The 13563-nt window shown below is 38.2% G+C and overlaps 1 protein-coding gene across 2 annotated transcripts in view; it reads right to left on the bottom strand.

Moving 5' to 3' along the window:
• Positions 1–38: 38 nt before the first annotated feature.
• Positions 39–13563, bottom strand: part of myo6b (myosin VIb) — a 53657-nt gene continuing 40132 nt past the window's right edge. The window contains exons 28-33 of one of the 2 annotated variants that reach the window (XM_081347985.1): positions 12135–12295; positions 11611–11646; positions 6364–6467; positions 4344–4475; positions 1828–2046; positions 39–1628 (exon numbers count right to left, since the gene is read on the bottom strand). In XM_081347985.1, coding sequence (XP_081204111.1) covers positions 1429–1628; positions 1828–2046; positions 4344–4475; positions 6364–6467; positions 11611–11646; positions 12135–12295 — 852 coding nt within the window. In that variant the 3' untranslated portion in view covers positions 39–1428. The remainder of the gene's footprint in view (positions 1629–1827; positions 2047–4343; positions 4476–6363; positions 6468–11610; positions 11647–12134; positions 12296–13563) is intronic. The other variant, XM_081347986.1, reaches the window with a different exon arrangement.

The following is a 13563-nucleotide window of genomic DNA, read 5'->3' as shown; positions in this document are numbered from 1 at the left end:
ACCATTATAACTGCAAAGATCTAAACATAACACGTTTTATATGGAATGTATTTATTTAGGTCTAGTAGCAACAGTGGCCAGTCAAAAATAAGAAAATCAGAGTATATTTAACCCAGACACATCAAAGATAAATTGACAGATAAGAAACAAATATCAATAGTTTGAGATGACACGATTTCAGTTAGAAAGGGTTCAATGGAGAAAAACATTAGCAAATGAAAAAACAAAGTCTGGGAATAATGACAGCAAGTTGATCAAATGCAGCAATTTGGTCTGTGCCAAAGTTTTCCAAACGTTTAGAATGTTATTGCATTTCCCATTACATCTGTTCTTCAGGCAGTTATTATGACCAAATGAGAAAATGGGGTCAGAGAAGCACATAACGAGACACTCCGTAGTACAAGCTCATTTAAACGAAATATTTCCTTGAGTTGGTACATACATAAATGTAAAAATGAGAGAAATCTACCACACACGCCGACAGAATTCACAGCAAATCATTAACAAAGGTGCCATTATCACTTCACTGAACAGAAATGAATATGCCCTTTAGCATATCACCATGATTTAAGTACAAAATTGCTGAGCAAAACCATGCACGACAGCAGTGACTATCCTTTTTATGAACTGAAGCCGCTTTAGTTCTGATAAATTTCTGATGGTGCATTGAAACCGCATTTACAAAGGTGAGACAAAATATTACAAGCTAATGTATTCCAGTGCATGCTCCTCATTAGCCTTTTCCAACATCATCCGATTAGATTAAAGATACTTTGACTAGTAATTCAATGTATTCAAATATTAAATGTTGCTCCACAATAATGACCATTTAAGTCCTATAATAGAATTTTATTTTAAAAGGTGAAGTGTGTAATTTCTGCGGCACTAGATAACAGAACTGTGGAAAAAAGCCTGAACACTTGCCATTTGTTGAACAAACAGATGGTCCCACCCCTAAACCCACAACATTGGTTGAGCCAATGTTGCTTGAGCTGAACATGGAGCAGTGTCGTGTCTGATCACTGTTATCTTATTTTAAAATGCAACAAATGACACCCATCACAGAACTGTCTATCGCTACACACTGAAATGTGTCCCTTTGTAAAGATTACACCTAGTGTATTTTAGATTTATGAGCAGGTTTACATGAGTGTAACATTTTAATAACATCCCTATCAAATGAGACATGAATTAGGTCTGAAAATCTTAAGGCATCTCTGAGCAACAGGTTCAAGAAAGGCTCAGATTTGTATGAAAACTGGTTTCTACGCTCACAGCAAAATGAAGAACAAACTACAAACAAAAAGTCAATTAGACAGTAATTGCTTCCACTAGAGTTGTACAGCCCTTTGTTTTAGCTACACCACGTTACCATCTACATCTACACATGTATAGATAATGTGGTCCAGGAGGAGAAACGGGCGATGTTCACTTGAGAAGGTTCTGGAGCATGGCGGTCGCGTAGGTCGGTCTGGCCTGCTTGCTTTCGATGGCGTTCCTAAGGTATTGGATTCCGCCGCAGCGCTCCCAGATCTCCTCAAACTGGCGGGGGAGGATCTCCGCTCCACGTTTTCGCGTGAGCCCGGTCTCCTCCAGACTCAGCTCGCACATCTCCATGTCGTCCTTACCTGGATACAGCAAAAGATAAAAGGCACCACGCTATGCTTAGGTGCACAACTCACATCCGCAGATAAGAGTCATATTTTCCAGTGAAGCTTTCAGCTATTTTATCTTTCAATTCTGAAGAATTCATTGTTCACAGTAGTGGAAAATTATTGTTTTTATCTTATCAAAACATTAGGTAGTACTGAGGAAGGCCTTTGGTACCTGCTACCAAGAGGATCGGCTGCTTGTCTGGATGAAGCTCCATCTGCCTGGCGATCCAGGGCCCGTCAAAGTGAGCGTACCACCAGCCTTTCTTCTTGTTCTGGGGGTCTTTGTACTGATCCGCAGGCCTTATGAAGGGAATGCGGAAGTAACGTTGCTGTCGGTTCATTGCGATCTCTTGCTGCCGGGCTGGGACAGGTGGAGCAGGGTTCTGCTGGGCTAAAGAAATATAACAGAAAATATTACAATATTAACGATATTATAACTCTTTCTAAACTAATTCTGATAGTGGAGCTTGTCCATTCAAATTGTGTCGCCATGATTCTAGAGTGTTGGGATAAGGTGTTGCTAAGGTGTTTGAGTAATTTTTAGCATGTTGCTATGCACTTGTTCTGAACGGTCCAACTGGAGATCTGCACGGGATGGATTGTTTTTAGTCCCGCTCCATCAAAAAAATGGACCTACCCACAACTTTCAAGTTTTGTCCCACTCCTGTTGCAAAAGCCTGGTAGAGATCTACGCACATGGACTTTCAGTGTCACTCTGGTGCCTTTATTCTATTTTTTTCCAATTTCCCCCACACACAACAATTCAGACATCACCTTGTTGCAGCAGGCAAGGTTTCCTTTATGCCATGTACAATATAAAAAACACTGATAATATCCAACCCTGCACCAGTAAACCATTTATTTTTGTAGCTAAATAAAGGAATAATATGATACAAACGAATAACATTCTGTACCTTAAAGGAGAACTCCGGTCAATTTTAACATTGAGCTCATTTTTTTGTACATTTGGAGTGCTGTCAGTACAGATAACAACGACAAAAATCGGTGTTGCCTACACCGTGTTATGCTCTTTTTAAAATTTGCACCCTGTTGACTTCAATGGGCCATAGTAATCGATTGTCGAGTTCACGCGCGTGATCATAGGTAACTAAACCTATGCGCGTGAACTCGACAATCGACCACTATGGCCTTCGACCGAAAACATTATGTAAATACAGGTATGAGCGCTGGCTGAAATAACATCATTTTTATTCATATCTTTTACATCTACTGCAGTTAGATTCACTCGTGTTCACTCTGAAGGAATCACTCACAATGGCTGTGTACTTGTAATGACACATCAAGGATGTTAAGAGGCTAAAAGCAGGTTTAAACATTGCCCCATTGAAGTCAACAGGGTGTCAATTTTAAAAAGAGGATAACGCGGTGTAGGCAACACCGATTTTTGTCGTTGTTCTCTGTATTGACAGCACTCCAAATGTACAAAAAAATGAGCTCAATGTTAAAATTGACCGGAGTTCTCCTTTAAATTACTCCTTACCCACTGCAATGGTTTTTGGTTCTTGTTCCAGACCTTGCTCGAGGTGATCTGAGAGCCTGTCACAAACCGGCCTAACTTGAGAACTGAACGGTGATTCCAAATGTAATGCGATATGCAACTGCAATCGGTCATATTGTCCATTTATGTATGAACTGATCATTTGTTCTTTACTGCCATTGTGAAGCGTCCTTGAGCTTGGGAAAGGCGCTATATAAATTAAACATATTATTATCTTGATTCCATAAGACATTCCCGGTCTCTATATTAAACTCAAGTCCTTTGTTGATGGGACTCCATTCACAAATCTCCTCAATGTGACACATGCATTGAGGGATCATTCATGTACTTAGAACAAATGGTACGGTATGAGTTATACACCAAATGAGGGTTTGTTCAAATCAAATCTTCATATCAGACCATCTATTAATACTGTGTGCCCAAAATAAATACCAAGTACGTCATAAACTGAAGTAGGCATTTTAAATCCATCATCCCTAAGGATCCCTAAGGAGCAGATTGAGAGGTTGGCATAGTGTAAAGAAAGTTCTCAGAGAGGTTCTCTGCACTTTAATATTGACTTTGTAAAGCCAGAAGCCTGATTTCATCTCTCGGAGTGAGGCAGCATAAGCCCCATGCACCTGATACAAACACTCCACTGTTTGAAGCTAAGACACATCTGAGGGTTTGACAACAAGAGAGGCTGGGAGTTTGAAGTGAATCTGCAGGTCACGCAACTCTAAATCTTCTGTTTGTTCTGCACGAGCAAACACTTTAAAAAGCACTAAAGTTTTTTAGCAACCAAACACAGCGATGTGCCTTTCAAGCAGGGAAATAAGCAAGAAGTTTGATTTCCTTGAAACGGCTGTGGATGCCTTTAGATGTGCTTCTAGCTGTCTGCATTATGTGCATCACAATTCTAACGCTAATCACAAAATGTGCTGCAAGGAACTTGAAAAGAACATCAAACAATAGTGCACACTCAACCTTGAGAAACAGCTGCAACACACACACATACACTCACATAAGAAAGAAGTTCAGAGTATCGGTCCAGAATAAATATTATGCTGAATCACATTTTGCCATTACAAATGAAATCATCAGCTATACGCGACTGCACAGAGCAATCTGTATTCTGTTGTTCCACCACCACGCAGACCGTTCTCTTGGGGAAACGGATCATGTCTTACCATAGTCAGTGACCGATTTGGGAGCCCTCATCTCTGTGTCTGTATTTCGTTTCTTGTTCTTTGATTTCCAGGCATGGTACACCTTCAGACGACGATGAAATTCTTCTCGACATGCCGCCAGCAACTCTATATCTAGAAGGGTTAGAGATCACACAGTCAGCACTGCATTGCATTGTCACGTACAGGGTGTGTGTGGGGTGTGTGTGTGTGTGTGTGTGTGTGTGTGTGTGTGTATATATATATATATATATATATATATATATATATATATATATATATATATATATATATATATATATATATATATATATATATATACACAAGTTTTCTTCATACATTCAGTTTAACAGCATTTAAGAGGGCAAATTGTATCATTCAACTGAACTGTGTATATGCATTTTAAACACATGATGTTCTTAGTCCATGCAATAAATGCACATCCCTCAATGTGCACAGTTTTATAGCATTCATCTTTATCTAATTCAACAGCTCAGGTAAAGTTCATGACCCATTTCAGGGGTGGCCAAAATTACGATTTAAGATCAGTCAAAAACTAGAAACGTATCTTGTAAAGCTTACTGGTAAAGCTTCATATTACAGGTCGACTAATGTCAGATGGCACTGCCGTCTATATATATATATATATATATATATATATATATATATACACACATACATACATATACACACATATATATACATATACACACATATATATATATATACACACATATATATATACATACATATATATATATATATATATATATATATATACATATACATATATATACATATATATATATATATATATATATATATATATATATATATATATATATTTACTGTATGAGTGGTGAAATCAAAAAAAGTCATAAAATTATTTAACAATTGAAACTTGTTTGCATTGTTCCTTGACTCAAAAATATGCATTACACGCATGAAAATAAATTGAACAATTTAAATCTTAAATTATAAATCTATAAAGATTTTTAATTAAAATCTTAATATTTAAAAAATGTAAGATTTTTTATTTAATTAAAGATTTTTTAATTTATGCCTTTTTAGGCAAATTAGAGGCTTTATTTGTCATTAAGCTGCTGTTTTCCATACAACAAAAGTGAATTTTTATAAGGAATGTCAAGCTTAATGGACAAAAAAGCACCATAATATTATCATAAAAGTTGTCCATACGACTTGTGCACTATATTCACTGTAGTTACCATCAAGTCTTCTGAAGCTATACGATAGCTTTGAGCAATCTTGCCCACCGTCATTAGTTCTCAAATCTCGTTAGTGAATGCACATATTCAGGCTTTGAATCTTCATGACCAGAAATGAGATTTGAGAACTACAACAGAGTGAGGCTTCACAGAGGTTTTTAAGTGAATAATGACTTTGAATCCAGACTAATTTCTGAAAACTTAAAATATAGTCCACACGAAGATTTATGGTGGTTTTTGGTCATTTTTGGAACTTGATGGCCCGTGAGCACTATATATTTTTTCTTGTGAAAAGGAACATTCTGCCAAGCATCTTGTGTTTCATAGAAGAAAGAAAATCATATGTGTTTAGAATGACATGAGGGTGAATAAATAGACAGAATTTTCATTTTAGAGTAAACTATTCCTTCGAGTCTATAAACACCTGAAAAATAAAGCAACATGACAGACCAGAAAGTAAAAAAGGAGTGAAGTCCTTGTGTTTTATGGTTCATAAATAAATAAATAAACAAACAAAGAGATCTCCAAATAAAAAGATAGTATTTATAATTCATTAATTCTTAAATAAATAAATAATGGAATGAGAGCAAGCTGCAAAATCAGTCACTTTGAAAAAGCCGTACTGCTGCAATCTCTAATCATCATGCTAGTTCCCAATTTACAAAATATCCCATGCTAGTCCCTCCATCTTACAAAATAATACATGTTAGTCTCCAAAATGACATGTTTTTTGACATGAACAGCTTCAAGCAAGCAGGAAGTTCTGAGATCAGATTGAGGGGATTGATTGCTCCTACCACAGGAGGTGTTGATGGCGTCTCGCAGCTCAGCGTACTTCCACTTGCTCAGGTCGTACTTCTTCACCCCAGCTGCCACCTTGTTGGCCTGCACCTGCGCACCCCTGAGATAGCACAGAGGAAGAACAATTTTGAGTTTTTCTTAGCTTCATATCTCTCCATAGGCAAAGGTTCTGATCATTCTCCTACGCTCCTGTTACCAGCTGCTAAACGTTCCCTAGGCTACAGCACAATCAGATGATTAATTGGCCTTCTACTTACCTGGAGATGCATTCTCTCTGAAACTTGTAATGACATGGAAATAGCACGGATCATGCCAAATTAACACCTCACTGAGCAAATTAGATACAGCCTTGGCAACACTGTGCTGCAACAGTTAGGGTGGTTAATGGCGGTTAATGATGGTTAATGGTTAGCGAGGGAAAGGCCACATGTGAGCTTTGCGAGGGTTTTTGCAGTCCTGACTCCCACGGTGCAGGGAGCTCCAAGCCTATCAGAGCAGGGATTGTCTTTTTCTTTACTATAGGCGCACAAGGTCTGTGAGGATCTATGGGACAATGGCCAAAACATCACCACCCAAGAGCTATGACTCTAATCACTAAACCAAACATCATTAAATCCAACAATTTGAAAGCTTGTGTACTATGTGATCATGACTGTGAGCATGTGGATTTTTGGTTTCAGGTGGTCCTGGGTGGCCAAAGAAAAAGTAAACAGCTGGTGATACCAATGGCACTTTTAGTAGAATGTTATGTGGTTGCTAAGGTGTTCTGAATGGTTGTTATCATATTAGGTAGTTGATAAATGTCCTTAGAGATTGTTGGCTTGTTGCAAGAGTGTTCTAGGCAGCTGCTCAGGTATTGCTACTGTAGGTGGTCATTGTGTTTATTGATGTGTCGCTAGGGTGCTAAAGGCTGAAATACACTACATGACTTTTAACATCTGTTTTAAAAACAGATTTTAAAACACTGGGTCTCATACACTTGCGGACTTTGTAAAGTTACAAACAGGGCCCTAAAACTAACTTTTTACCATACCTGCTAATGGCCTGTGACTTAAGAAGATTTACCAGCCATAAATATTTACGCACAGCACTGGCCCGTCAACTGTTACGAGCGTCATTCACATTTGTTCACGTTCATGTTCTCACAAAATTGGTTTGTTAGATTTCATAAAAATGTTGGCAATTTACACCATTTCATTTACTCGCCAACACCGATTTTTACTCGCATTTGGCACTTGCCGAGTGTTAATTTTAGGTCTTGGTCACAGAGGAAAAACTGAGCATGATACACTAAACGACTGAGGATCACACACTACCAAACTTTCAAGTCATTACGAACAGAACAAATTCACGCAGAAACACGTGCCTTGTTGCTAGGAGATGTGTGTCAAATGAAAACAATGTGTTCTAAAATCGGCTCAAAATATCAAACATGTTTAATATCTTCCGACTGGATGGCATCAAACTTAGAAGCTTAAAAAAAAAAAAAAAAAAAACGGAGTTTGTGACCATCACTAGACGATTTTCTGTGAAATCTGTCAACTCAAATCTGCAGACTGGCTGACTTTCAGCAACTAGCGTCAACTTGTCCAGACTGTAAATCGGGGGAAAAGTTGTGTAGAGTATTCAAGCTTAAGTGGTTGTTCTTAAGGGTTGTGTTCTTAAGAACTTAAGGGTTTTATGGTAGAACGGTGTCGTGTTAGCGGCCCCTAAGTTAATAACTAATGATCGTTGCGACGGAGGTGAATCAATCAAAACTAACTTTAGCTGGACAATAACTTTATTCTAGAGCTGCTGTAAAGCCAAAACAATCTCTGTTACTTTAATTTCCTATTATCACTGTAAAGACGCTTTGAAACAATTTATGTTGTTAAAAGCGCTATATAAGCGCTTGTTGCTAGGGTGTTGTGTGTTGTTACCAGTAAATGGTATAATGGTATGAGGAATAATAACGATCATATAATAAGCACCACAAATGATGACCTCTGATAACCATATGAGAGATTGTTGTTTGTTTAGGTGACTTCAATAACAAGCTCATCATTCCCAACCTACTTAAGAAAGACATGTGATCTCCTGAACCAAAGCATTACCACAGGAGGCAATTATTCCAGTACCTGTGGCCAAGATTTAAAGTCATAAAATGATGATGTCACTCTACAGTCTTAAAGCAAACTTTCTCATATAAAAGCAGTGACAGGTGTCCCAGAAGAGGCAGAGGGTTGTCAGTGTGAGCAGTGAGTGTGACTCTGGGAGGAGCTCTTGCATGGCTGAACATGGTGACACTGGATGTAGGGACACTGTCGACTCTGACAGCTGTGAAGAGCAAAGCTGCTTAACGGAGACCCTGCGAAAGAAGTCACTGAACCAGCAACCCTGCTGATTAACTCACTCATACAGGTGTAAGTGGAGTGCTAGCGCGCGCACGCACACACACACACACACACACACACACACACACACACACACACACACACACACACACACACACACACACACACACACACACACACACACACACACACACACGCACACACACACACACACGCACACACAGGAACAGAAGAGAAATGTTAACACTAGCACTGGAGATGCTACTCATAATTCAAAATAGTCCAACTACACTCAAGCAAACATTTTTTAAAAGTAGTTATTACACTACAAATTACAAACAAAAAGCATTGAACAACATTAAAGCTATTTAAGGGGGAAACACCTTTTAAAATATACAGTGGCCCAAAAAAAATGAGTCAATGTTACTGGAATGACATATAACAAAATTTCAGACCAAATGGCATTTATTTTTAAGAAAGAATTAACATATTTAACAAACATTATATTATATTTATATTATATTATATTATATTATATTCAATTATACTATACTTTGGGTTGGTAAGTTGGTAAATTAATTTTATTCAGCAAGGACACATTAAGTTGATCAACAGTGACAGTAAAGACATTTACAATGTTACAAAATATTTCTAATTTAAATTAATGCTGTTCTTTTGAACAAACATATTTTCCACAAAAAATATTAAGCAACACAACCATTTCTTAACATTAATAATAATAAGAATTTTTTGTTGAGCACCAAATCAGCATATCAGAATGATTTTTGAAGAATCATGTCACACTGAAGACTGGAGTAATGATGCTGAAAATTCATCTTTGCCATCACAGGGATGAATTCCATATATATATATAGACAAATAGAACACTTAAAAAAAATTACTGTATTTTTGATCAAATATGCAGCCTTGGTGAGCATAAGAGAACACATTAAATTTTAACAAATCTTACCAACCCCACACTTGCTTGTATAAAGTAAACAAATGTGTTTGAGACTTATTTTTTACCATAATTTGTTTGCAGATGTCACTTGGTTTGATGTTATGTAAAGCAATGACATTCATACATTTTAAGCATTGCTTAATTCTTGTGCTGTTTTGAAAACCCTATGGCATGTGATGCTCCCCATCAAAAATGAATAGCCAGCAAAAAATTGCTTATAAATCTCTCGTTATGCTACCAGTTCTCACACATGCGTCGTGGCTCTCGCGTGAACTCACATCAGAGGCCCACACTGAAGAAAATTATTAGTTGAATAAAGTTATTTTTTGCACACAAAAAGTATTCTCATCGCTTGATAAATTTAAGGTTGAGCCACTGTAGTCACTTGGACTATTTTAACGATGTCTTTACTAACTTTTCTGGGCTGGCAGATGCAATTACCTAGCAGCCTATGAAGGAGTGAGCCAGCTCTCAGATTTCATCAAAAATATCTTAATTTGTGTTCTGAAGATGAACGAAAGTCTTAAGGGGTTGGAACAACATGAGGGTGAGTAATTACTGACAGAATTTTCATTTTTGGGAGAACTAACCCTTTAAGACAGTTAAGACAGGTTTTGTATTTATTTTTGAAACTGATTGATCATAGGCCTCATTGATCTGAGCCTCACTGATTTGAGGATAAAGTTCATCTCTGTGAAAAATAAAGCCTGCAATACTCAAAATAGTTTGTATACGAGTACATGAACGTGTGTGTGTGTGTGTGTGTGTGTGTGTGTGTGTGTGTGTGTGTGTGTGTGTGTGTCCCCACGTGTACCCTTCTAGTCAGGAGTCCCCACGACGTAGCAAAAACAAGTATGTGTGTGTGTGTGTGTGTGTGTGTGTGTGTGTGTGTGTGTATGTGTGTGTGAATGTGCGCGGATGCAGGAGTGCGCATGTATTCACGCATGCACACGTCCGAGGCCTTTATTTTTGCAAGCCCACATGTACATATGTGAACATGAACATGATGAACAAAACCATCTTACCACTTTAAAGCAACCGTTTTCAGTAAACACTAAACACTATAAAAGTTTCTTTCTTGAGTGCCATCATCCAGAACTGAAAATGTCCATGCTGAGAGCTTGCATTCAATTCCTATGAGCAGGTGCTGTGCTTGATGCATATATCCAACATCTATTTTGAGGCAACAGAAGTAAATGGAAATAGGGTTGTTGAGGTCCCAAGGAAATAAGATTGAAATGGACCTATACGAGACCTTTAGAAGCTCCCAAAGACTCATAATTTCTTGGTATTTCTGTTTTTTTCTTTTCTTTTTTGAGAAACCAATCTACAACAAATTTGTAACATTTTCTGAGGAAAATGTGAGTGGAGTTTGACTGTAAAATAAATTGCTGCCACAAAAGTGTTCAGAGTGTTTGCCAGGTCATTGCTAAATATGACCTTTTTTTTGTGAATTTTTGAGCCCGTTTTATCATTCATCAAACAAGATAATTGTAAATCTGTTATTTAGAAATGTTTCTCAAAAGCTATACAATTTGAGTTATCATTCCTCAAAAATATTGCAGGCTGAGTTACACACCAAAGTGTAATATGTAGTGTTAGGGGCTTTTTCAAAGTATGAACAACAAATACCTGTAAGAAAAAAAAAAAAAACTCCCAAGGATTACATTTGTGTGTCCTTGATTTCATTGGTAGGCAAAAACAATATTAATTCTACAAATATAACCATGTGCTAAGTCTCTATTTAATCCAAGAATTCATTCATGTATGAAGTATTTAGGTTAATTTCAAAACTAAGAATTAGCCCATTGTTTACCGTGACTTTCAATGAGTAATCCTCTATCTAGGTTGTGCTGAGATTAAGGGGACAGGACGTGACTGTGGGTGAGTGTGGTTAGACTGAATGAAGTGGAAAATTAGGGGAAAAAAGGGCCTGTTCTATGTCTTACATCTCTGTGAAGAACCAAACACCTGTGGTACCATCACTGGAGGGGAGAGGAAGCACAAAAAAAAGGTTTGGATGACAACATGGTCTTCTTAGCACCAAGTTAGCATGTGTAATAACATCAAAAGAGCCTTTTATTTTATTATACATAAAGCAGGAACAGGCGACAGTTCTTTGTCCACTTCCATTAACTAAATGAAATATGACTCCCGAGTGCTGCACCACAGGCATCTCGTGTTTCTGTTTACCTGCTTTTGTAGAAACACGAGTTGGCCGCATTAAAAATGATTCATGGCATTTATGTAACGCTGTCTGGCAGAACCTTGTTCTTTGTTTGTTGTTCTGTCGCGGCTCGGGACCATACAGGCTCTTTTCAGATGGAAATCCCCATATAAAAACATCGCTGATTTATGTGCGTTTTATGAATGGCAACATTCCGGCGTGGAGTCTTTCTTTGTATGATTTCACCCGGTGACGCTGTTTGTCGACTTTATTATTATTATGTTGCGCGTGTGTGTTCGTGCATACCTGCGCAAGCTGGGGTCCATTTGGGCTTCATCCTGGATGAGTTCTGCCTCGCTCTGAGCGATCCTCATGGCCAACTCTCTGTCCCTCCTCTCCTGCTCCAACATGGCCTGTGTCTGAGTCTCTTCCTCTCGGTCCAATGCCAGCTGCATCTCAAGTTCAGCCTGGAACAACATACATTCCCACAAATCAATAATACGCACACACAATCTCAACACCTTTGGCGTTTACCACACCTGTGCCTTCGTTCTGTTCCAACTCGATGGAAACACAGAGACACAAGAATATAAATGGGTGCCGGTGGGGGTGCCAACAGTAATGACCACATATTTGAGCTCAGAGTGTTGAATTGTGGTGGGCCAAAGAATCCGAATGAGGCTGACATTATCCCAGTTTTAAAAAAAGGCTTTTGGATGCCTGTTTTTTGGTGTCTTCAAGCAAAAACTTGTTTGTGAGCCAGTTTCACTACACAGATGCTGATTGATTAGCTTCATCTACATTTTGCTGATAAGCAGCCAGCTTGACCAGCACTAAACCAGGACTCATCAGCATAATCCAGCCTGGACCAACATGGAAATTCAAGACCCAAGCCAGACAGGACATGTTGAAGAACTTTCTTAAAATAGCCAATATCTTTTTTTCACATCCATGAAACATAACATGCTACCAGTGACATTCGGCACAAAAATTTGGATATGCCCATGAGTGCTAGAAGAAGACTTTTTTTTTTGCCGTTTTCCTGAAAGAGAAAGTAATTTTAAAAGCCTATACCTGCTAAATCCCTGATGTTGCTGACTTTCAGGAGTTCTGCAGAAGCTTTTTGGTTATAACATTTCACTGTTAAATCAACATGATGATGTTTAATGCAGGCTACAGAATTCCCTCAATCTCCCCATCCAGTGGCGTCTGGTACATTTGAGGGAAGAGAGATTAACAAGGTGGCCCTGCCCTAGACACACTGTGACCCATCTATTGCACTGCCCACTGAAAGGAAATTAAGCCATTACACTGCTGCTGTGTGCTAAGGTCTGATTAGGCATATAATCGAAGCTGTACTGCAGCCAGCCGGCCTGGGATTCTATGTCTAGACTGTGTTAAATGAAATAAATGAAAAAAAAGAAGAAAAAGATTAAAAACAAATAAAATGAAAAGCATGGTTTTAGATGTGTAAGAACAGTCTGGGAGAGAGTCCAGCAGCTTGGTCCAAAAGCATAGGTATAAAACAGAGCAACTGAGTGATAGAAGAGGAAAGCTTAGATGGAACATTTTCATCAGAGAAAACCTCGGAGAGAAAGAAGTATGATGCAGGCACTATTCTGAGGAAAATGCAAGGCAGCTGAGGAGTAATGCCCATTTATACAAAGACATATATATATATATATATAGAGAGAGAGAGAGAGAGAGAGAGAGAGAGAGGGTTACAGCACACACT

The sequence above is a fragment of the Scardinius erythrophthalmus genome, assembly GCF_964197995.2.
Source record: "Scardinius erythrophthalmus genome assembly, chromosome: 19".
In the NCBI taxonomy this organism is placed as follows: domain Eukaryota; kingdom Metazoa; phylum Chordata; class Actinopteri; order Cypriniformes; family Leuciscidae; genus Scardinius; species Scardinius erythrophthalmus.
The sequence above is the reverse complement of the archived record's forward strand: the minus strand, read 5'-3'. Positions and strand labels throughout refer to the sequence as shown.